The 24,186-nt window shown below is 56.0% G+C and overlaps 2 protein-coding genes across 4 annotated transcripts in view; one reads left to right on the forward strand and one right to left on the reverse strand.

Annotated features, from left to right (window-relative positions):
• CFAP99 (cilia and flagella associated protein 99) overlaps positions 1-18,033 on the reverse strand; it is a 41,100-nt gene extending 23,067 nt beyond the window's left edge. The window contains exons 1-2 of the mRNA XM_045474792.1: positions 17,921-18,033; positions 9,436-9,563 (exon numbers count right to left, since the gene is read on the reverse strand). Of these exons, the coding sequence (XP_045330748.1) occupies positions 9,436-9,546 (111 nt within the window). The 5' untranslated portion in view covers positions 9,547-9,563; positions 17,921-18,033. The remainder of the gene's footprint in view (positions 1-9,435; positions 9,564-17,920) is intronic.
• A 291-nt stretch (positions 18,034-18,324) lies between these two features.
• Positions 18,325-24,186, forward strand: part of ZFYVE28 (zinc finger FYVE-type containing 28) — a 115,563-nt gene continuing 109,701 nt past the window's right edge. Inside the window, exon 1 of one of the 3 annotated variants that reach the window (XM_045474790.1) lies at positions 18,325-18,770. In XM_045474790.1, the coding sequence (XP_045330746.1) occupies positions 18,732-18,770 (39 nt within the window). In that variant the 5' untranslated portion in view covers positions 18,325-18,731. Of the gene's footprint in view, positions 18,771-19,823; positions 20,034-24,186 lie in introns of those variants that run through there. The other 2 variants (XM_045474789.1, XM_045474791.1) reach the window with 2 other exon arrangements.

The following is a 24,186-nucleotide window of genomic DNA, read 5'->3' on the forward strand; positions in this document are numbered from 1 at the left end:
AAAAGAGCAAGTTCCTATAAAGGTTTTCAAGGGAATTATTAAAAAAAAATAATCCCCCCTGCCACCCCCCAAAAAAATGGTAAGGAAAACCTGCAAAGTCAGACAGGAATTACCAGTAACTGGAGGGACTGTGTCCTCTCCACGGGCTTCTGCTGGGGACACTGACTTTTCCCCACTTACCCCTTGGACAACTGTGTTGTCACACGTTACTTATTCAAAAAAGTGATTAAGCTTTTGAAAACAAGAAGACTCGGGGCGCCTGGGTGGCTTGGTCGGTTGAGTGTCTGACTTCGGCTCAGGTCATGATCTCGCGGTCCGTGAGTTCGAGCCCCGCGTCGGGCTCTGTGCTGACAGCTCAGAGCCTGGAGCCTGTTTCCGATTCTGTGTCTCCCTCTCTCTCTGCCCCTCCCCTGTTCATGCTCTGTCTCTGTCTGTCTCAAAAATAAATAAACGTTAAAAAAAAAAAAAAAAAAAAACAAGAAGACTGAAAAAGAACATCTAGTGTTGCCAGCACGGCCATGAGAGGGGCTGGTGGGGACCGGTGCCGTTGGGTCTTTCCTGAAAGCAATTTGGAAATGTGTTTCAAGTACCTTGTGCTTCCCGTACCCTTTAATCCAGTAATTACTTCTGGGAATGTGAGGAAACCATCCAAAATACAGGAAACAGCCGCATACAAGAAGTTCAGGGCATTTAAGAAGCAAAATTTTCTTAATGTTGTTTTTTTTTCCCCCATATCGTCTGGCTTGCTTTTAATCAGCTTGGAATGTTGGCAGTTTCTGGCTGTGTCTGGCTGGCCGCAGGAGTCAGTCCTGCAGAAACCGAGAAGTGCCCCGCATGTCTTTGAGTGTCACCCCTGTGTGGTCCTCGACACCCAAAGACAAGAGGTTTTCCCTCACTGTTCAGCACACACTCCAAGCTTTTCAACTTCAGGGGGAAAAAAATCATTGTATGTTTTCCTGTATTGTACATTTCATATTTTTAATTTTAATTTTTATTTTAGAGAGACAGCGAGCATGAGCAGAGAGAGGGGCAAAGGAGAGAGGGAGAGAGAGAGAGGGAGGGAGGGAGTGAGAGAGAGAGAGAGAGAGAGAGAGAGAGAGAATCCCAAGCAGGCTCCATGACTATGGTGTGTTGTAAATTTTAGGCTATTTCATATACATCACATTAAAACTGCCATATCACATTTAGTGTATAGATTTTGCAAATAGGATACTGTATGTAACCCCTAACTGTAACTGTAGTGTATATTTAATGTATTTATGCCCAACAAATGTTTTAATTCTTTCTGAAAAGGAAAAGAAAGAAGTTCAGGGCGAAGGAAAATGGTAAGGACCTAAGTGTCAGTGGTGGGGAGTCGCTAGGTCAGACGCTGTCTCCCGTCACAGGGAGCAAGGCAGCCATTGACGTCAGTCCTGCAAGATCTCCAGGAGGGGACAAGACGGTTAATGCAGCATGAAGCCAGAATGCAGACCTCCACCCAAACAGATGCAAAACACTGCAAAACATACTCACCAGTAGTGTCACTAAAACAAAAAAAATTTTTTTTTGCCCATCTATTAAATTTTGGCAACTCATTGTTTTATTTTGAATGTTTTATTATCAGTGAAGTTTTCATATGTTTACTGGACATTTGTATTTCTTTTTTTTTAACGTTTATTTTTAAGAGAGAGAGAGAGAGAGAGACAGAGTGTGAGTGGGGAGGGGCAGAGAGAGTGGGGACAGAGGCTCTGACGTGGGCTCTGTGCTGACAGCAGAGTCTGATGGGCTCAAACTCACAAACCGAAAGATCAGGACCTGAGTGGAAGTCAGATGCTCAGCCCTCTGAGCCACCCAGGTGCCCCCCTCTTATTTTCATGCAAAGAAAATGACTTGAGGGGTCCTGGACAAGCCACAGGACCTCGGAGAGCCTCTGTCTCCACACCTGCGAGTGTGGATGTTGTCTTGGCAGACCGTGTCATTCCCACATCCTTCCCGAGGTGCCCCTGAGCCACAGAGGCTGGAAGCCTGAAACCGTGTTCTTCAGTGGGCTATGCCCCCGTGGCTCTGGCACAGTTTGGCTGTGCTAATGAGATGCCCTTACAGGAGAGACAGGAGGTCCAGGGAGATGACGTCCCTTCCCCCCCCCCCGCCCCCCACAGAGGTGACCACTGTGCAGCAGGGGCTGCCCTGGACTTGGGTTCTGAAACCCTCCCCATGGCTTGGAGCACAGCCTGGCTTCACTAGATCCCTTGCTCCTTCCAGTGCTGGGACTGGGCTCCAGCAATATTCGGATGCCAATACGCCCCTGCTGACACCTCCTCTCCTCACGTGGGAGGGTCTCCGGCCTCCAGCCCAGTCTCTTCAAGGTCTGTGCTCACCCCGGGGGACACCGCAACCAGCATCTAGGCTGAAAACGTGCCCTTCCAACCGTGGGTCCCCGGCCCGCCCTCCCTGGACTCCAGAAAGCTCTGTCTGCTCCTGTACCCTCCCCCGACTCGGGTGTCTGGCCTCTGGGCTTTGCCCCAACTCCCTGGCCTCCCCATCTCAGCACAACCCCAGAAAGTCTTTGTTGCCTCCCTCTCCCTCTGCCTCATGGCTGGGCCAGGGGAACCTCTGCACTCTGGCTTCTCCTCTCGACCTTCCTCTGTTTCCAGCCTGGCCACCAAGTAGTTCTTTTAAAATGGGGATCGGATCGTGTCTGTCCTTCTTCAGAGCCTGCCAGAAGAAGTCCTAACAATGGCCAGTGAGGCTCTGTGTGGACTGGTCTGGCTCCCTCGGGGTCCTTACCTAACCCTGTCTCCGCTCCAGCCACACTGGCCTCCCTCTGCTTCTCCAGCTTGTAGGATGTCCCCTCACGGCCTCCGTGCTAGCTGTTCCCTCTGTTTGCAACACTCTTCCCTGTACACTTGCTCCTTCACTCCCACCAGGTCTTTGCTCAGACGCTACCCGACCCAGGAGGCGTCCCTGACCACCCCCCGGTCAGACGCTGCCTAGCGCCCTCGCCGAGCTGCACACACAGGCAGCTGATTCCCTTCCCTGCTACAATGTTACGGTGGTGCTCCAGACAGGGAACAGAATGTCCTGCCTTCCTGGGCAGTTGTGGGGACCCAGGGACATCCCCCCAGTGCAGGCGAGGCACAGAGCAGCACCTCCTTCCAGGGTCAGCTCTGGTCTCACGGTCCTCTGACCCCCGGGCTGTGCGCACAGCGGGCGCGTTCTGTCAGAGGAAGGCCGGGCGCCCGTGCGGGCAGGGCAGAAAGCAATGAGTCAGCAAGCCTGGAGCTGAGGCTGCATGAGTTTGCAGGACGCCTGCTGACAGGCTCTCGCACTTCTGAGGCTCAGACAACAGTGACTCCGCTGCTCATTAATTACGTCTGCGTTTGGGAAGTGTGAGTCTGTATTAATAAGGTCAGAGCCTGGAGCCTGCGGCTCTAAGCCCTGATGCCATCTATCCCTGGGCACGGAGGTCAGGCGGGGCTGCATGGGGCCAAGGGGTCCCGGAGGACACGGAGCTAAGCAGTAAATGACACCCTGGCCCGTGGGCCAGGCTGGGCCCAGGGCCAGGTCTTTGCCACCAGGGAAGGTCAACCCAGCTGGTCATAGTGGGGAGACTGAGGCCTGGGGCAGTGACCAAGTCCTTCTGGCCAGGCCAGCAGAGGGCTGCTGGGGCTGGGCTGGCCAGGCTGTCTCCAGGAGGAGGTAGGGAGAGAGCTGAATTGCACCGAGGGGGCCCCGGTACCAGAGCTGACCCTTAATTCCAAACCCACCTCAGCCACAGACCACACAGGGCTGTGGCCACCCAAGGGCCTCTGAGTGTGGATACCGTTTTGGGCCTTGGTCAAGTTCAGGACTCTGGAGTCCACAGCCCCTGGCCAGCCCCCAGGGAGGGCAGCAAGGCCCTGGATAACAGTTTCACGGATAGTCTGGGAGGTGGCCGGGCCTGCAAGCCTGCCGACTTTCCACCATCACTGGCTGCCTCTGGCCGGAGCCCCTAGACCCAGTTTGCCGGAGTTAGGGCAGAGCTAGACTGGGGCCTGGGGCAGGAAAGGGGCCTGGTTGTGGATTTAATCAGAACACAGAATGTGTAAGTTGTGTCACAACACCTAGAGGCTCCTGCTAATCAGTGACGTGTTGGCTGAAGTGGGTGTTATGCTAAGTGAAACAAGTCAGCCGGAGGAAGGCAGATACCACGTTTTCACTCATATGTGGATCTTGAGAAACTTAACAGAAGACCATGGGGGAGGGGAAGGGGAAAAAGAAAAAAAAGTTACAGAGAGAGAGGGAGGCGAACCATAAGAGACTCCTAAATACTGAGAACAAACTGAGGGTTGATGGGGGGTGGGAGGGAGGGGAGGGTGGGTGATGGGCATTGAGGAGGGCACCTGTTGGGATGAGCACTGGGGGTTGTATGGAAACCAATTTGACAATAAATTACATTAAAAAACAAAAAAAGAAGAGCAGACAAAGGAAACAGGCTGCCCGGTGTCTAATTCCTTCTCCCTTTTTTCCTGCTCAACAGAAAAATGCTATCTCATTGTGGATGGTGGTTTGCTCAGCTAAAACTTTTTCCAGGCCCCTGCTGATGGAGCCATGTAGCAGATGGCTTTAATCAATGAGATCTAATGGCAAATTGCCGGGTGCAGCCTCCAAGGAAGCTCTTAGAAAGTGAGGCAGATTCACCTGGCACGTGCCTTTATGCTGTTTGCCTTTCTCCTCTTCTCTCCTGGGATATGGATGCAATGCTGGAGGCAGGGCAGCCATTTTGTGACTACAAAACAAAGGTACATTGCAAGCATGGCTGAGCAGAGAGGAGGAAAAATACATTCCTAATGGCACCACGGAGCCCCTGAGCCCACCCTGGACTGCCTGTACGTACGCAGACTGCTTCTTATGTGAGCGAAGATACCTCCGATTTCTTTAAGCCATTGCTTTTCTGGATTTTCTCACAGCCAAACACTGTTTCCTAACAGATACAGGTCCGAGAAGATCAGATCGTTCAGAGATAGAAATACATATCGCTTCAAGACTCAGGAGGTAAAATGAATGTAGGTTATGTGCACCGACTGCCTTTCCCCACCTATTTCATCGGCAGAGATGAAAACACTTGCTAGCACAATATGTAAGCAAAAGGCTTTGGGGGAACAAACACACCCTGCCCACCAACGAGAGTGCAAGCATATAGACCCCTCAACTGGCGAGGTCTACGGAAACCATGGGGGCCAGCTCCCCCACCGTGGAGAAGCTGCATTTTCTGGGACTTGGCCCGAGGTGTGCCTTCCCAGGTGCAGAGGGACAAGCGGACGGGTCCGTCTCGCTGTGGTTCTGATACTAAACGACTGGAAACGGCCTACAAGCCCGTCGACAGGCGATGGTCATGATGGTTATGTCACAGCCAGGCAACAGGATGCTTTCAGCTCTAAGGACAGAACGTGGAAAAGTCCTCATGGTACTTTAAGTGTTATGTACACTTATGTACATTTATGTTATAATGTACTACCATTTTGTAGAAATTTAAAAAATTGTATGTAAAAATGATACTGTTTTCATATATAAAACATATAATTTAGATGTAATTTTTGCTACATCTAATATCTATGCAAGAGAGGCCTGGGCAGTCTCTGGAAGGGACCACAGGACACTGCTCTCTGCTTGTCTCCTGGGAGGGCCAGTATGGGAGGTAGACCCCACTGGATACCATCTTGAGCCTTTTGGGTTTTGGATCTTTGATGTTAATAAACCAGGCACTTAAACATATTAAAATAAAAAACGTTTCCTGAGCCCAGGAAGCTACTGACTAGGACAGCAAGTTCAAGGCGTTCTGGCCCTTGGCCACACTGCCGCCTTCCAGGTGAGGACGTGGGTGATGATCCAGGCCCCCAGCCCCCCAGTTCCTTTCTTCCTGTCCCTCTGGCGGGGGGTGGGGCGGGCTGGGTGCTCAGCTGGGCCTCTCCTCACCCCTGCTCCACCCTTGTGCTGACTGCCCAGCTGCCCAGCACCACTCCTGCCAGCCCAGTGCTGACCTTTCCATTCCCCTGCCCGCCCTTGCCCATGGTTTGGCCCGGGGCCCAAGGTTCTGCACACTCAGATCCCACTTGGCCTCCCCGCCCACACAGCGCCTGTCACAGGTCAGGACTCTGCTGTCCTGACTCATTCAGGTCCCTCTGCCTGAGGTGGGGGGGGGGGGGGTGGTGGTGGTTTGCGGAATCCTTGTTCTTCCAGACCTCCCACCCCTCTGGTTCTATCTCAATCTCAAAGCCAGAGTCTTCTCTGAGGTCTGCTCAGACCTCATGGACTTTGTGGATGCCCCAAGCTGCCTGCTGTGCCCAGTACACCCCCGCCCTGGTCCTGCAGGCCCAAGCTGACTCTCTGGAAGTCCCTATGCCCCACCCGTTCAGCCTGGTGCCCAGCTGTCATGCTGGCTGGCCACGTGGGTCTCTGGGAGTGCAGGTGGGGGAAGGGGTGGCCAAAGGCAACACCCAGGGAGGGACGTCCAGAAACTCTCCAGTCTGCCGTCATCATGCTCTAATGAAATGACACTTGTTCCAAAGTGACATTAACTACGGGGGGCAGAGCTTGGAGCACGGGGGAGGCGAGGATTCCTGTCCCTCCCGAGGGCCTGGCCAGGGAGCACAGGAGAACCCAGGCTTTGAGGCCAGCCCAGGTGCTTGCTGGTTCCATCACCCTCACCCCCACTGATCCCTCCCTCCTCTCTCCAGCCCCAGCCAGGCCCTCAGTGCCACTGTCAGGCCGTTCTGGAGACTGGCATCTGCAGAGGCTTGATGCCCACGTCTCAGCACCTACACACCCAGTGGTGATGATGGATCCCTTTCTGATCTACAGATAATCTGCAGAGAGAAAGTCAGCACACTGTCCCCCAATCCGCAAGTCCTTGTAGCTTCCCCACCCTTCGGCCAGGCTTCATCTGAACACCTCAGGAGCCCTCCTCTGCACCTAGTCCCCAGAGTCCAGCATTTCGGCAGCAACCCTGAGTGTGCCAACCTGGCCCCTCCATCCTTGGCCTCTCCCAGGAGGTTCCCTGTCTATACAAATGTCCTGGGGCTACCCTAACAAAGTACCACAAACTTGGCCGCTGAAAACAACAGGGATGTAGGCTTTCAGAGTTCTGGAGGACAGAATTCTGAAATTGAGGTGTCGCAAGGTCAGGTTCTCCCCAGCTGCAGGTGGTTGCGGGATCCTGGCGTCCACATCGCATGGATATATCTGTGGTCACGTGGCTTTCTTCCCTGGTCTCTGTGTTGAGATTTCCCTCTCCTTATAAGGATGCTAGTCACTGGATTTCGGGCTCACCCTAAGTCAAGGACGCTCTTATCTCGAGATTCCTAATCATATCTGCAGAGGGGGCATTTCTAAATAAGGTCACATTCACAGGTAACCAGCAGCCAGCACTTGAAGGTATCTTTTTCCAGCCAGGACCCCTGCCCGATGGGCTCGTGTGCTGTGTTGTTTTCTGTCAGGGGGCAGCCTTGAGCCTTGAGTCTAACAAAAGCAGTGGGTTCCTTCAATTTTCTGGACACAAGAGTGTTGTCCCCACTGGGTCAGACTTGAGGCGGGCATTGGAAAGGATCTGGGAAGACCAGCGTGTCAGAAAACGCAGTTGCCGGCCTCTCCATCTGACGCGAGCATCCGTGCACACCCCGGTGACGCTGGCCAGATCCCTGGGACTTGGTGCAGTGGGTCTGGGGGCAGAGGCGTGCTGGCCTCCCTCCCCACGGAAACGCACACATAGGGGCATGATGCCATGGCTCACTAAGCGACAACTGCCGGCAATAATGTGTTGTCACAGACCCAAGTTTCTGTAATGGTTATTACTGAGAAATAAAGATGCTAACCTTGCTGTTTTTGCTGGGCAGTGGGGGAAAGCTTTGGAGGGCGGATGCAGGGGAGCTGAGGGCAGAGCAGAGACACCAAGGGGCCTCCTTGCAAGTGGAAGATGAGAGAAGCTCGGGCGAGGTCTTTCTTTTAGGATGACACCAACAACAGCAGTCGTGGCTGATGCGAGAGACCCGAGGAGGGTGGGACAGAGGCAGCTGCCCCGCCAGGCCCTGGAGCAGCCACTGGGGAGGGCCATGCCCAAGCGCGGTGGGGGGGAGGGGGCGCTGAGCTGTGCAGGGCGTTTCCGCTTGGGGAAGATAATTGTGGTAGGGTTTGGCCTTGGCTGTTTTCATCATTTCCCCAAATGCTAGGGTCTCAGGGACGAGCTTGAGAGAGGGGTACAGGCTGCTGCCCGGCCCCTGCTGCCAGACACATCGGTTCCTGAATGAAGCTGGGGAGAAGGGGTTGGGTCAGCGGTCCCAAGCTTTCTCTCGTGGGAGAGTCTCTGGTTTCTGGACCCCTCTAGCCTTTGTGTGCACAGCCCAGGGCCCCAGCCCCTTCTGCAAGGCAGCGACCACTTCAGGTTTTCGGGCCACTGGACCACAAGGCAGCTGACAAAGGAAGAGCGTTCCCTACCACCCCACAAGGGAAAGGGAGTCCCTCTGTGGCCAGGGGCCCAGCAGAGCCCACGCCTGAGCAGGTCATGGGGGCTAGCCCACCTCCCCAGGGGTGGGCGCAGTGAATAGCTCACACACGCCTGTTAAGGAAAAGCAATTCCACCTGGCAATTAAGGACAAGCATCCTGTAATTAATGCATTTGCTACAACAGCCCCAGGGGGGCTGGGCCCCTGCAATGCACGCTCCCGCTCCCTGGGCACCTACCCACCCCTGGTGGATGGACTGACAGACGCACAGAGAGGCTTCTGAGGGCTGCCGAGCTGACAGGTGGTGCTCCAGCGGCCCTGAGCCATCCCAGGACATCAGCCAAGCGGACACTCTGTATGTGCTTGAAATGGGGTGGGCTGTAGTTGGGGGAGAAAAGAACAAGGACCATCCAGGGGCACGGGGACAAGAGGTGAGTAGCAGGGGGGCGGCGGGTGGGGGGGAAGGTCCCTTATTTCTGCCAGCTGTGGGCCACGAGGAAAAGGAGGTGGGGGCTCCTGTGGGCCTCGCTGCCTTGGCCAGCCCCCGCCTCTCTGTCGGAAGCCGGTCAGCTCACTGGCTGCTCGTGCGTAGCTGCCCTGGGAGGAGGCCACCCTCCAGAGTGGAGGTCAATCCAAGCTCATTCTTCTCTATGTTCAGTTTTGGATGGTACCATGCAGGCACGTCCTGAAGCACGGTGCCAATCTTCCCTTTCACAAGAGTGGTCTGATGCACATTCCAGATGCCAGGGATGCCTCTCGAGGCACAGAGAGGGTCCCTGAAGGCCCCTAGAAACACTGCAGCCACTATTGTGACCTAGAGTGAAGCTGAGGACATCCAGCCTTCGAATGGCATGGGGCCGTGCCCAGGGCCTCTCCCCAGGGAGGATGGAAAGCAGCTGTCTTCCTAGAAAGTAACTAGCTACATGACAGGTGTCACCAGCATGCCTCCCAGCGAGCCCCGAGCCGCCACTGATCCTACCTGCAGGGCGGTGGACGCGGCCTCCAGGAACTGCTCAGCACTGCCCTTCTTAGCCTTAAATTTGTCCAGTTCCCCAATCACAGTTTCAATGCATTTTCCGTAGTAGGCCATCTTCCCAGGGCAGGACTCTAGAAGCAAACCACTACAGGTCACACCCTCCATGACCTCTGGGCTGTTAGCTCAGCAGGTGGCAAAGGCAGCCACAGAGGCTTTATCAATAGACGGGACGTCCCCTGGGAGCTTGGGACCTCTCACAGTGAGGCATGTTAGAGGGAGACAGGGACCCCAGCTGGGGAAACCCGGGCCCACTTCCTGGACCGTGTCCTTGCAGGACTCTGCCGTCCATGGGCCCAGGCTGGCCCTGAGGAGCCCACCCCAGGCCCCCCCCCACCCACAGATCCTGGAGGCTCCCAGGCTTCCCCACGTGGCCCCAAGCCCCACAACTGTGCATGGCTGGGGAGGACGCCTGGGAGGGGTAGGCCTCTGAGCACATCTCAGCCTAGCTGGGGTTCAGTGACTGTTTATACAGAAGGTCTTGCCCAGAGGGGTAGGTGACCTAATCCCAAATGGTTGGGGCAAGAAGAATCCTCAGGTCACCAGGTTCAACACTCCCATTTTATTTATTTATTTAAAAAAAAATGTTTATTTATTTTGAGAGAGAGGGAAAGAGTGTGAGCAAGGGAGGGTCTGAGAGAGAGAGAGAGAGAGAGAGAGAGAGAGAGAGAGAGAATCCCAAGCAGGCTCTGCACTGTCAGCACAGAGCTCGACATGGGGCTTGAACTCACGAACCGTGAGACCACAACCCAAGCTGAAACCAAGAGTTGGATGCTCAACTGACTGAGCCACTCAGGTGTCCCTCAACGCCCCCATTTTAAAGGTGGGGGACCCAACACCCAGAAAGAATGCACAGTTGGTAAGTGGCCAGATCTTGTATGGGCACTGAACTTTCCAGAAACATACTAGCTCCAGGAGACCAGCTTGCCCAGAGCCTCTCTCTGGGAGACCTTGGAAGAGCTGCTTGGGTTGGGGCTGGGACCCTGGGAACTGGTTCTAATAGGTAAGCCCCAAATTGCTTAGAGGGGGGTGGCCAGGCCCATCAGAGGCTCCCTCCCCATGCCCCCGTCTTGTTCCATGCTACTCGAGGGGTGTCTCTGGGCTGGTCTTCTTGGGCACCAGCTGTTGGCAAAGCCAGGCTGCTAGCATCCTGGGGACAGTGCGAGCACCTCTCCTGAACCCCCAACAAATTGGAATGGATCCAGATAGCAGTCCCCAGACCTAGACCCCCCCAGAATGGAGACTGAGTGAAAAAGATAAAAGCTGTATACAGTGTAACTGGGGTCCCCAGCAAGATGGGCTGTCCCAGCCAGTCCAGCCCATTGGTTGAGTCCCCCCACTGCCTTCAAGAGCGTGAGGGCCAAATGCCACCAGATGCTTCAGAGAGCCTCTGACACACAACTGTGAAGCAGAGGCAAGAGGAGAAGCAGAAGCAGACAGCGGTTAAAACCCAGAAAACGTGCCTCTATCACCTCCGAGAGATAAGAGAGATGTGGTATCCAAGGAACAAGAACAGTGGAGGAAGACAGAGTCTTGGAAGTTAAAATATGGCAGAACTAAAAATACAAATAGAAGAGGTGGAAGGTATAGTTGAGAAAATCTCCCAAGAGAGCATAAAAAGATGAAAACACAAAGTAGGAGAAAAATACCCAGAAAACCAGGGCACCACTCCAAAAGGCCCAAATGCCCACGAGCAAAGAGAAGAGAGGAGTCACGGGAGAGAACGTCCCAGGGCTGAAGGATGGGTGGGTCTCCCTGTGGACGGGGCTCTTGAGCGCCTTGAATGCTTTTGTCACCGAGGGAGACAGCAGGTGGCATAGGAGGGGACAGGGGTGCAGACCAGCCTCCTCCCCCAGCAGGGAATCCGTCTCCAACCTGGAGAAGGACAGCGTGAGCAGAAAGACTAGGCCCTGCACCCCGCCCTGCGGAGGGAGCCCAGAAAGGGGCAGACAAGGGACTGGGAAGCAGGGGCATTTCCAGGAAGGTGACAGCAGGAGGCAGGCCAGGGGCACCAGAACAGGGGAGCCCTCACCTGGCGCAGCATCCCGAGCGGGTTTGAGCTGAGCGCTCTGGGAAAGAGGCTTTGACTCCTGCCCTCCTCTGCTGGCTGCACACCCGGGCCCCCGCACCGCCCGGCCCTGAGGCCTGACTCGGGCTCGCTCAGGCGCCCAGCCCTAGCGGTGCAGGGACAGAAGCGGCACGAGCCTCTCTCGTATGCGACCAGAACACAGACCTCTTGGAACAGGGAAACGCACTGAAACCGGCTCGAAGCCCTGATGCCGGGTGCCGGCCCTGAAGACCAAGCCTCAGGAGAGTCCGGGTTCGGAGAGCAGTCGGTGGTTCCACGAAACGAGAGCACACTGCAGGGGGCAATGGCTGAGGCCCACAGAGGACTATAGTGGGGGCTGAGTCCCTATTTCTACATCGGTTCTTGCCCCAAAGTGGGCATGACCATCAGTACTGAGTGAGCTAGCTGCTGGCAGGACCTGGCTGCGGTCACTGCCCCAGGGGCCACCTGGAGTCAGGTGGGCTCAGGCCCAGGAGAAAGGAGCTGGGGACCTGCATGCAGGCACTGAAAGCAATGTGCTCATCCATCTGTCCCTATCTTCACCAGGACCACCTACACCGAGCCCAAACTTTGGCCTCTGCAGGTGCAGGGGTCGGAAGGACGGGTGGTGACGTGGGGCCAGCGCGTGCCAGGTGACCCCCTTTTGACGTGCGGCCAGGTGGCGGCATCGCTGACTGTGAACACACACTGAGCTACTCGTTTCTTCCGGGTCCGCCCCTCAGCAGTGGGACAGGCCACCTGGAGAGCAGGCCACACAGCACCTCTGGGAACAGAAGCAGTCCCCATCTGTGGCTCGAGGGCAGGGGGCTGGCCGGCTTGGCCCCTCCTCTCTCATCTGCCAGGGGCAGGCCGGCTGGACCGTGGGAGCAGGTCCTGACCCTCGGACACAGGCAAGACGAGGTGAGGGCCGCGGTGAGGAGGTCGGCGCCCAAGACAGAGGTGCAGGAGGGGTACAGACGAGGCCTCGCGAGGCTGTGGATGCCGTGCAGTCCTCCTGGCCCGAGTCCCAGGTCTGCTGGGCAGCTGAGGACAAGTGACTTAACGTATCCGAAGGCAGGAAGTCATGACCCCTACGGTCAGGGCCCTGACCTGGCCGCCTCCTCTGGGTGGGTTGCCCTGCTCTGATGTCCCACCCCTGGCGATGGCACTGCTGACCACACAGAGGGACACTCGAGGTGTCTCTGGGCCAAAAGGTAGCATTGAGGGGTGTGCAATCAGTTCTTTTTTCTTGCTGTGGGAGTCTGTACTGCTAGGAACTCCTCCCTGGGGCCTGGCTTGCAGACTGAGTGAATGTCCTTGGAGGAAATATTGGCTCTGGGAGAAGTTCTGGAAAAGATCTATTTCCATAGTTTGCAATCTTTTCCCTAGCGAGATCTGACTTTTCTCAGCCTCATGCAGCTAATGGACAAAGGGGCATTTTAAAGGCCACAGAAAGTGGTGGCCACCCCCCCAACACTAACCACCCCTCCTCTGGATGGAGCTTGGAAGTCTTGAGGCCACAGGCTGCCTGCGGCCCCTCTGGATGAGCCCTTGTACTTGGTTATTTGTGTTCATGCAAACCCTTTGCCCTGGGCCCCACGTCCGAGAGGCTGTGGGACGTTTGCAGGTGAGGATCACCCAGTCCGGCTGCACCAAGTGGCCACAGACCCACTCACCAGGTCTCCCAGGCCTGGCCCTCCGCCTTACCCCCCCCCCCCCCCCCCGGCACAGCCACTGTCCTCCCAGGCAGGTGTTCCAGTGTGGGGGAAAGGCGGGAGGACCCTTTTGGCCTGAGCCTCTGGCAGGTGGGATAGATGGCAGTGCCACTCTCTGAGGTGAGGGAGGTTTGGGGGAGAGTGGCCTCAGGTCAGGGGAGTGTCCTTCCCCTAACAGCCATCATTAACAAATCCCCCCAACTCTTGGGGTACCCAGCACGTCCTACCCCTTCGCAGCCTGGGCTCACAGTCCCTGGGGTCCTCCTCCTGCTTCCCGTCCTGTACCCCAGCTCTGTCCTCCCAGGATTCTCACTGGCTCTCAAGCCCCTTCACGTGGATCTCCTGAACCTTGAACACGCCTCTCCTCTCTCCGGTGAGCTCCTACGCATCCCTTAACACCTGACGCAAATATCAGCCCCTGTGGAGCCTGCTTCCTCCTGCCTTAGCTCTTCCCTTCTCCGTGCCTCCTCTGAACTCATCCAAACCTATGTGACGCACGGCACCGTGAGCGCCTGACGCGGGACCCTCCTGTGCCACTTCTGCGTCCACAAGCTGGTCTCCAGCAGCTTAACCAGAGCTGGTCTCCAGCAAGTGCCCCAGAGGTGTCTGCGGAGTCAATGACAGGATGCAAACTGCAGAACAGTCAAGCTGAAAGTGTCAGCACAGAGCCCAACACAGGGCTCGAACCCACGAACCGTGAGATCATAACCTGAGCTCAACCGATTGAGCCCCCCAGGTGCCCCTGTATTAGTGATCTTTTTTAAGTCAAGCCTTTGCTTCCACAGGTCCTATAGTTCAGCAAGTTCGGTTTCATTGTTTCGTTTAATTGGAGAATAATGGATGCCCACGAGATATTTACTAAGCAAGTAAAGGTGGGACAGAATAAGCCCCACGCTGAGTTGGGGGGTTGAGGTCGGGGGTCAGGCTCCCCATCCCAAGGGAGCACTTCCTGCCTGTGGGAGCCTGAGCCCCAGGCTGGTTCTGAAGCCCTCCAAACACCCACTCTGCCAGATTCCCGGTAACATCTCAGGATGAGCCGTAACTGGGGGAAAGAGACACCATGTCAACATAGTAAAGCAAACTAGCATTTACACATTCTGGAGCTCACAAGGAAATGAGCACAACTAGTAACAAGTCTGTTTTTGCAGAAACAACGTTGAGGATGCAGTCTTTTCGCCCCTCCCCCAACAGGCACTTGGGGGCACTGCCCCGGGATGGGGTTTGGCCCTTGGCCCTACCTTTCTGCATCTGCTCTGAACACAGCTCTGCCTGGAGGAACCAGATACCCGCAGGAAAAGGGTTCCCTCCGGCGCCTGCTGTGGGTGGTGAGTGTGGGCGGTCTGCACGTGTTTAGTGGGAGACGTTGCTCAGGCAGGATGCCTTCCCTGCCCTCCCTCCTGTCCCGGAGCTGGAACATTCGGAACAAAGGATGCTCCAAGAGGCCCTTTGGTGATGGCTCAAAGTCCAAGAAGAGCCAGAGAGGCAGCCAAGCCCTGTCCCCAATGCAGAGCGGGCCTGGACAGAACTGGAGGCAACAAATGGCTGAGCCAGGTGGAGGATGCAGAGGGGAGTCTGTGAGGGGCTGTGCGGAGGAGGGGGGTCCCTGGGGAGCCCAGCTGGCTGGAACCATTAGTCCCTGCCAGTCTGGCTCACTACCAGGCCTGAGGGCCCCTGGGGCAGAGGAGACACAGAGCAGCTGCGCCAGGAGGGTGGAAATCAGGAAAAGAGACACTTGAGTCCCGCATTCTTACTGAAATTAGCCTGTGAGCTTAGTGGACACAATGACGTTTTTTGGGTAGGAGACAGGCGGTAAAGTCTTCTGATTCTGATACATGCTCTTGGCACCTCAGCTATGTTCTAATGGGGTAAAACCAGATACATGGGAAGTGGTATTTAATTCCCAAGATTTAACTCCACGAATCAAGACCTGACTGTCTCAAATTTAAGGAAACTTTAAAGGTGGGCTGGACCAAAGCTTCTCTTTTCTTAGCAAATCCTTTATAGACAGAAATGAGATGACAGGAGATTTAAATTCCATCAGACACAAACCAGCTCAACACCCTCAACCACTAGAGAGGCTTCATTTACACAGATACAAAATGTGTGTTAATTAACATAAATTCTTTTCTTGGCTTTTAATTCTGAGTAAAAATCTCCCAAGGATTTTTGCCAAGTCATGCTCTGACGGATTGTGCTTAAAGTATAGACCCACACAGCGGGTTTTGCTGGTTGCCTTTTAATCTCCACTCTCCCTTTCCTCCTGAATAACAAAACACTGAGTTTTACTTGGGTTTATTGCCGCCTGACTGAAAGATGACATTCCCTGGCCTCCCCAGCAGCGAGATATGCCCTGAAGTATAAGGATGTGAGACTTCTACAAAGTCTCTCTGAAAGGGAGAGGCTTATACTCTTCTTCTCTTTTCCTTCCTGCTGGCTGGACTCAGGAAGTGATGGCAGGAACTTAGGCAGCCATCCTGGACTGTGAGGAAACATGTTAAAGGTGGCAGAAGAGAAAGCTAGAAGAGTCCACGTCCCTGATGACTTTTTGTGGCTGTTATACCTTCCAGGACTGGCTCCCCATTGACCTCCCTTCTTTTATTATTATTATTTTTTTTTTAATGTTTATTTATTTTTGAGACAGAGAGAGAGACAGAGCATGAACGGGGGAGGGTCAGAGAGAGAGGGAGACACAGAATCTGAAGCAGGCTCCAGGCTCTGAGCTGTCAGCACAGAGCCCGATGCAGGGCTTGAACCCACGAACCGTGAGATCATGACCTGAGCCGAAGTCGGACACCCAACCGACTGAGCCACCCAGGCGCCCCTCCCATTGACCTCCTTCATGGAAACATAAATAACCTTGCTTGGGACTCTCTGGTCTTTGGATTTTTCATTACATATAGCTGAACCTAATCTTAATTGATATACCCACTTCTCCGAGGTCAGCCTTCCTCCTGTGCACAGTTTCAAACTGGGGAGGATAGGAAGAAAGCCTCTGCACAAGCAACGACAGCCCTAGCCTTGGAGTCAATGAAGGACAGAACCGTGGAGAATAGTCCAGTCTCTATAGTGAGTTCTTATGCTAGAAGCACTGGCTGGGGAGGAGCAGGTCTTATGTGTGAAGATTGAGAGTCCATTTGGACACATTGAGTTTGTGGGGATTTGTTAGACATCCATTGGCAAAGAATGGGTAAAGGGGTCTGCAGTCTCAGGGTGATGTTCAGGCTGGACATGTAAGTTTTGGAAACGTCAGGAGAAAATGGGTGTTTACCAGACCACGTGACTACAGGAAATCACCCAAGGAAGGAGTGGATAGAAGAGTTTCCAAGGTCTGGGGCACCAGGGTGGCTTAGCCGGTTAAGCATCCAACTTTGGCTCAAGTCATGATCTCATGGCTTGTGAGTTTAAACCCCGCCTTGGGCTCTGTGCCTACAGCTCAGAGCCTGGAGCCTGCTTCTGATTCTGTGTCTTTCCTCTCTCTTTGCCTCCCTCCCTCTCTCTCTCTAACATAAATAAACATTAAAAAAAATAAGAAGAAGAATTTCTAAGGACTGAGTCCCGGGGCTTTAGTGTCAGGAGGTTGGGAAGCAGAGGCGGCCCTTGCCCAGAAGACTGAGAAGGAGCAACCACTGGGGTGGCAGGGAGTGTGATCTGTTCCAGCCAACTGAGGACACCGAGTCCGGGAGGAGAGCACTCAGCTGAGTTGCCTGCTGCTAACGGTTCAAGGAAGAGATGGGGCTGAGCTCCAATCATTGGATTTAACAACATCAGGGTCAAGGATGACTTTGATGAAGAACTTGGGAGAGGGAGTTGGGTGAAAGCCCCATCAGAGCGGGCTCAGGAGAGAAAAGGCGAAAGGAATTGGAGATAGGAGGCAATGGGGACGGGGTGGGGTCTGTGTGCTGGCAACCTAAGGGAGCAGAGTGGGTGGCAGCTAGAGGGGAGTGGGCAAGATTATCCAGGCACTCAGAAGAGAACATGGCCCACCACCAGCACACACGGAAACCTCAGAAGCTGCCTCTGGGGAAACTCACACGGACTTCCGCGGACCACTCTAGTCCAGAACCACCCGAGCCCTGAGACCCTGGGCCAACGAGTCTCAGAGAATGAATTCTCTACCAAGGGAGAAGTTACTGCTACTCCCCGCACCCCAAATCTGTACATCTCAGAACACTCACAGAAGCGGTGGTGGGTGGGGACAGGGAAAGCTCCAAGCTGTTGCGGGAGCGCCAACTGTGATCTGGATCATCTTCCTACAGATAAGAACACAGCAGCCTCTTTGTGCCTCAGTTTCTTCAGCTGTCAGTGGGAATTTAAAGTGTCTTGTACTCAACACATGTTTTTAGCTCTCTGCTGGCTACATAAACAGGTTCTCAGATTTTGGTGATTATCTTAATGGACCCAAATTAGGGCACCATTGGGGGCAATAGTGAATATGGGTGAATATCTTTTTAAAAAGCACCGTTTATTGTGGCGATAAAAAAAAAAAAAAAAGCACCGTTCACTTTAATCAAGGAGCTGGGAAGAAAACCAAAATTAGCGAAAGTACGAAGAAGGGAAGCAGGAGATGAGGACTGACCGTGGGAAGTTGTTGGAGAGAGGTGCTGATGCTGAGGAAACGCGCCTCGCCCTCCTCCCTGTCGGGTTCCACCTGCTCCCTTCCCCCTCCTACCTGTGTGCTGGCTTCACAGGAGCTCCTGCCGCCAAACCTTCCGTCCCACCTCCACCCGCCGCCACAGCAGATGCCAGGGCCAGCGGGTGCGGCGGGTCTCGCGAACCGCAGCGGGTCCCCCACTTCACTTCTTCTGTTCAGCCGGGACCTCTGCCACCACCCGGACAGGGAGAGCTCGCGCCGTGGTGCAGTTTGGGCGTCGTCACCTAGCAACCGGAGCCGCGCACCGGCGCCGCCGGCGGGAAGACTACAGGCTCCAGAATGCACAGCGCCCGCTGTGCGGCCAAGGACGCCGCGCCCAGGGCCCCGCCTCCCCCCAATGCCCGTCGGGACTTGTAGTTTTTCGCCCTCACCGGGAGCGCCGGGTCGCCCTCCGGCGGGGAGCGCGCCTCGGGTGGGGCGCGGCACGGCGCCGCGGGATTGGGCGGCCTCGGCTGCTGGCGGCGGGCAGGGGGCTCGCGGCGCGTCGGCGCATGTGCGGCGCGCGGCGCGGTGGCCGGCGAGGCGCGGGGTGTCAGTGAGCCGCGAGGAGCCGGCGCCCGCGTGCCCGCGTCCGCCCGTGCGCCCGTCCGCCTGCAGCGGGGCTGCGGGTCCGCCCTGCGCGCCGCTCGCGGAGCAGCTCCGGCCGCGCACCTGCCCCGCGCACCTGTCCGCCGCCCTCCGCCCGCCCCGCGCCCGGCTCCGCTCACGCCAGCCGCCCAGGGACCGCGCGGGCCCCGGCCCGGCCCTGCCCCCGCGTCCGCCCCGCGCCGCAGCCGGGCCGGGCGCAGCGCTGCGGAGGCGAGGGCCGCGGGGCCGGGCCGGCGCGGCGATGATGAACAGGTTCCGAAAGTGGCTGTACAAACCCAAGGTGAGCGCCCGTCCCTCTCTGCCCAGGCAGACCCCTCTCTCGCCGGCCGCCGACACCTCCGCTCGGCTCGGCGACCCGCGCGCACGGTGCCGGGACCCCTGCGGCGGGTCCCGCCTCCCCCACCCCTTCCTAAGCCAGGTCCAAGACTGACCCTCCTGCCGCCGCGCTCCGGCCGGGGCGCGCTTTCCCTCCTCTGCCCGCGGCCAGGGCGCGTCCCGCTCCCTGCTCATCCCCTTCCTGCTTGGGCGCCGCGCTCGCACCTCGGGGTCCCCGACCCGCAGCCCGAAGCCGCCCCCCTCCTACTTCTCCTGCGTCCCGGAAGGACCTTTTCATCCCTGCTGCCTGAACCGGGGTGGTGGTGGGGGACCCCCTCATTCCCCTTCTGCCCGTCCCCGTTATCCTGTGCCCGGACTGTACTCCCCAGCCTCGCCCTGCGCTCCGGAAGAGACCCTCGCCCCACCTCTACCGGGTTCTGGAGCGGACCCCCACTTTCCTCTCCCCGGGTCCCGGGCTGACCCCTCCTACCCTGTGTGCAGAGCGGATCCCCATCGCACGGCCCCGGCCCTGCCTTCCCGAACCAGCACTGACCCGCACCTCGGCCGGGTCCTTGGCCCGCGCCCACCCGCGTGCTCCCCAATCCAGGACGGGTGCACCCCTCGCCCGTGGGGTCGGCGGCTGGCGGCTGCGCCAGTCGCACTGCGGGCGCTGCGTCCCGCCGGCGGCCCGGGCTCGTGTCCGCTGTGGACAGCGCGGGGCCGGGGGCCGCGGTACGGGGCGCGGGGCCCAGAGTCCTGGGGGCGCCTTTGGGGCCCGGGGCTACAAGCTGCCGGCCGGCGCAGCGGGCAGGCGGAGGCGCTGGGGTCTTGGCTGAGGGCGATGACGCTGGGGTGGGGTCACCGAGGCGACCAGGGGACATCGTGGCCGCAGTGTCACTGACGACCCAGGGAACCCACTGCTCCCCGCGAGGCTGGACCGCTTTTCTGGATTGGGCTTCCCCGCCCTCCCTCCCCCACGTGGGTGGTCTCTCAGGGTGGGGGTTTCTTTAAATCCGTGCCCTCCTGGTGCGCTGGTTCCGGGGAGGCAGCAGATGTGTTTGGGGAGACCGGGGTCTAGGGGACGAGCCCAGGGACCCGAAAGCTTGTGCTTCGTGGTGTTTGGGGTCGGAGATTTCTCCGGAGTGTTGGGCTGAAGGATTAGCATGCCTGTGGTGCTCCTTGCTCCGCCTTGGCCTTCCCCAGAGAGGATTCGGTTCTTCCGCGTCAGGTACAGCCACTGGCCTCCCAACCTTGTCCTGTAGCAGCTCCTTATCCGTGGTGGTGGGGGTGGTGGTGGCTTGGTGGGACCCTGGTGCTTCCTGGCTCCCTGTGGTTTGGGACCTCCCCGGTCATTCTCTACCTACCCGCTCCTCACTCACTGCAGTCTCCCCTAAGGCCAGTCTCAGCCCTCCTGCTGTCCTGCGGGGGGTTGTCAGGGGGAGGTGACAGCCACTGCATAGGATATCTGTACAGGAAATGGCTTTTTGTGTGTGTGACTTTTGTCTCCGGTTAAGGAAAAATCAAGTCCTCTCGTCAAAAGGTCATATCTAGGGTGGACAGCAGTGTTGTTGTTTCAAGGTATATGCCAGCAGAGGCTGGCAGGGAAATGTAGCATAGGTCAGGTAACATTCTGGCGTTTCCAAAAACACTTTTGTCAGAAGTCCAGGTTCCAGCCGTGGCTCCGGAGTCGGCCTTGATTTCAGGATCACCTAACTGTGTCGTCTTATTGGAAGGGGAGGAAGAACAATGGTGTGCTCCCTGTTTCGTTAATAGCTGCACCGCTTCAGCTGAGGGGAAAGTCTCCAAAAGTGGAAAACAATACTGCCCTTGAGGTTGTGCCCCGGAATGGAGAATGGTACCCCTAAGTTTCCCTCTCCAGCAGGCAGCTGCCCTTCTAAGACAAGCTCCAGGGGCCGACGGGGGCTGGGTGGAGGGCAGGTGTTAACCAGTCATAAAGGTGCAGCGGAGAAGGGAGGGCTGGTGCTTCAGTGTCAGGTCACGTCGGATATTTGTCCCTGAGCCTTGGACTTGAGACACACGTCCATCTGAGATCTTTGCGTCTGGCCTTGGCGTGGTGCCTGCGGTCCGCTTGAGCTTGGGCGGTCTCTTGTTTGGGATCTGTCTCTGGAGTTAAATATCTTGATTGTTTGAAGAGTCGGAGCATATTAGGTCACCCCAGTAGCTTTTCATTTTTCAAACCAAAGCTCAGACTTTTGTCTTGGATTATGAATTGAATTTTCTGGTTCCCTTACCTTTCTAATTTAATCCATTTGGGACAAGTGAGCACAGAGTCAGTGCTGGGAAGATTCCAGGCTGGAGGACAAGAGGTGTGAGAGTTAGCTGCGGGGGAATGTGTCTGGGGGAGACTGTTGCCTGCAGTTACGATTTTTTTTTTTTTTTTCACTTTTGTATTTAGATAGATACACAATTCAAACTGCATTCTTGATTTAATCCCTGCTTTGGTCTAAAACTGAACACCAAGCTTCTTGTTCATTACAGTGCAGTGGAAAATATTGTGAAGCCAAAAATATTCATTGTTCTCGCAGTTCTAAAAAGGATTCAGAAGTGCTTTAAAACATTCTGACACTTAAAATTTTTGATATCTGAATCATTAATAACTACCTCAGTTGGGTTTAAAAAAAAAGCTTTGATGTATAATATAGTAGTTTAACGTTAAAATGACATTACCCATCTCTCATATTTCCATTTATTTTCTTCAAGGCCATCTTTTAAACACTAGAATTTCTCTTCATGTGAAGTGTTCAGGATTTGTCAGTATTATCAGGACTGTGAAAGCTGGATAGGAAAGGAATGTGTGGGAAAGCTTATCAGCCTGCCCTTTGTGATGTTGGTGACAAGCTCTTTTGACTTTTGTTTAGGGAAAGTCCTTCCAAGAAAGAGTGAACTTTAAGAAGGTGAAACCTTTTGGAATAATTGGTATCTCCATTTGAAACGAAAGTGTTAATACTAGTGTTTCTTGCTGGGTTATAGCTTTCTTGTTGACGCCTGGTCACTGTGCTAAAGGGTGAAACCCTGGCATAGTGGAAGGGGGCCCCAGACCAGGCCCAGCCAGGATAGCTCAGCCGTCATTAAAGAGCATCCTAGTGATGGTACAGGTCAAATTCGTGTTTTCCATCTTTGAGGAAGAATTGATGGGTGGGGAGGTGATACTGTCCAGCTGGATGGGGGTTACCATGCTCCGCCCTGCGCTCCATGAAGCGCTCTCTCGTCCGTACCCCCAAACGACTCCTGGGATGTGGGTCATTAACATTCCTTGTGAATACAGTGCTTTAGTGACTGATGTTTATCTGGGAACTGTCAGTACCCTGGGTTCAGGTCAGAGATGACATAGCCTTCTCAGAAGCCCGGGTAATGTGATGGGCATGTGTGCTTTTTGTAAGAAGGACCCTTTGAGCTTTGTGAAGTCTGCCCGAGCGTACATCCAGATAGGGTGTTTGCAACTTAACCCAGCCTCAGTGGACCAGGGCGTCTAGAGCCCTGTCCACGGTCCCTCCTGGTTTCCAGAGTCCCAGGCCCCCTGGTCATGGGCGTGGAGCTGGCCCTCTGTTCCTTGACCACCTGGCGGGGTGCAGGACCCTGGAAATGCCATAGCAGGGAGGAGTTCTTCAGGTATTGAACCAGCAGGTCACAGGGCCATGGGAAGGGCCCGGGTTTGTGTCTGCACGGCCCCCAAAGTGCAGAGACGCTGCATAGCCCATCATCCTTTCGGGACTCCCCGACAGAGACCTGGAGAAATCCAGCCAGGGCATCGGCAGACCCCAGGGCTGTGGGAGGGCTTACAGCGGAAGCTGGTGAGATGGGTAGTCTTCCCTCAACCTGGGTCCTGCTGCTCTTGGGTCTGGGAGGGCAGTATCAGCACGTGCCTCGATTTCCCTGCTCTGCCTGCCTGGGAAGCGAGCTGCTGACCTCGCAGTGCCATGTTGGATCCTGGTGCCAGGTACAGACACTGTTTCAGGAGCTTGGGGTTTTAATGTGAACTTCTGGCCGGGCTGCATTTTCCGCTGATAAACTCGGAGTGCCCGGCTACAGCTGAGGCCATCCTTGGAGGAACACGTTCCTCCCTGAGGTGAGCTACTGGAAAGCCAGTGTTCCGAAAAACCTGGCCACGCAGGCTGTGCCGGGGCTGAGCTCCCTCTGCCAGCAGGTGCCTGGCACAGAGGGGGCTCGAGGAGTCCTGGGAAGGATGCTCGGCAGTGCTGAGTCACAGCAGGCTGGGCTGGCCCACACACCCATCTCTGTCATCCCAGGATTCAGAAGGCACGGGCCCTCCTCCCTGCTGCCCCATCTGGCCGCCCCTCCGGAGAGCTTTCCTTCGGATGCCTCAGCACTTGGAGGCTCTGGGGAAACGGGAGGGCCTGAGAGGTGCCGGTCCCTGAAGGTGGTTTATGGAGCCCACCTGCTTGGGTAGGGAGTGACTCAGGAGGAGGTCCCCATCTCGTTTCCGAGGCTTCCGAGGTATTTCTGTGTGTGGCTTCACACGCCCAGCCCTGTGCCCCTGGCATTTGCAGGGCCAGGGAGGGGCTGAGTGGCTGACGGATGGTGAGTGTCAGTCTCTGTGCCAGCTCTTATGTCATCGCTCAGGGTCTGCCCTTCACAGTCAGAGGAGCACAGTAACGGGAAACGTTCCTGTTCTGATGGTGACTGTGAAATGGGCGAGTCACAGGCCGGGAGTCTTGAGTGTTGCCTGATTGATCTCTGGTCTCGGAGTCCGCAGGCAGTGGCGTGGAGGGGACGGACCCGGAGTCAGCGGACTGCCCCCCTCTCCGAACGGGAGGCCTGCTAGGTAATTTCCTTCTACCTTCAGAAGGATGGGTAACGTCAGGATGCTTTGGTGCCTCTCCTAACGCTGCCCTGCCGGAGTCCCCAGAACAGAAGACAGGCTTCTTTTAACTGTGTAAAGATGCACATCTGAGGGCGTATACGTGACTCAGCGGTCATTTGCAGTTCTTGATGGCAGAGCTGTGGTTTTGTCCCGTTTGGGGTGACAGCGCTGGACAGCCACGGCTCCTACGTGGCATGCCCTGTGCCCAGCGAAGGGGAACGCGGTGAGCGGGTCTCAGCTGGAAGACAAACGCATACGCCGAAAGCTGCGGGTCCCCGTGTTTCTCTCCTGTCTCCCTGGGCTGACCTCGCTGCCCGCTCTGGCATAAATAGCACGAAGCTGCAGACAGGGCAGCAGGCACTGGGGCCTGGGTGGGAATCCTCCCCCGTCCGTGCCTGGCCCTGTGCCTCAGTTTCCCTGTTTGTCAGGTGGGGTGACGGGACCTGCTGCGTGGAACTTGGTCATCTCTGTCGGACGCTCATAGGAGCTGCTCAACAAATGACCGGTGTCAATGTCAGCGGCTCTCTTGGGTGTGGAC

This window comes from Leopardus geoffroyi, chromosome B1 (assembly GCF_018350155.1).
Source record: "Leopardus geoffroyi isolate Oge1 chromosome B1, O.geoffroyi_Oge1_pat1.0, whole genome shotgun sequence".
Classification (NCBI taxonomy): Eukaryota; Metazoa; Chordata; class Mammalia; order Carnivora; family Felidae; genus Leopardus; species Leopardus geoffroyi.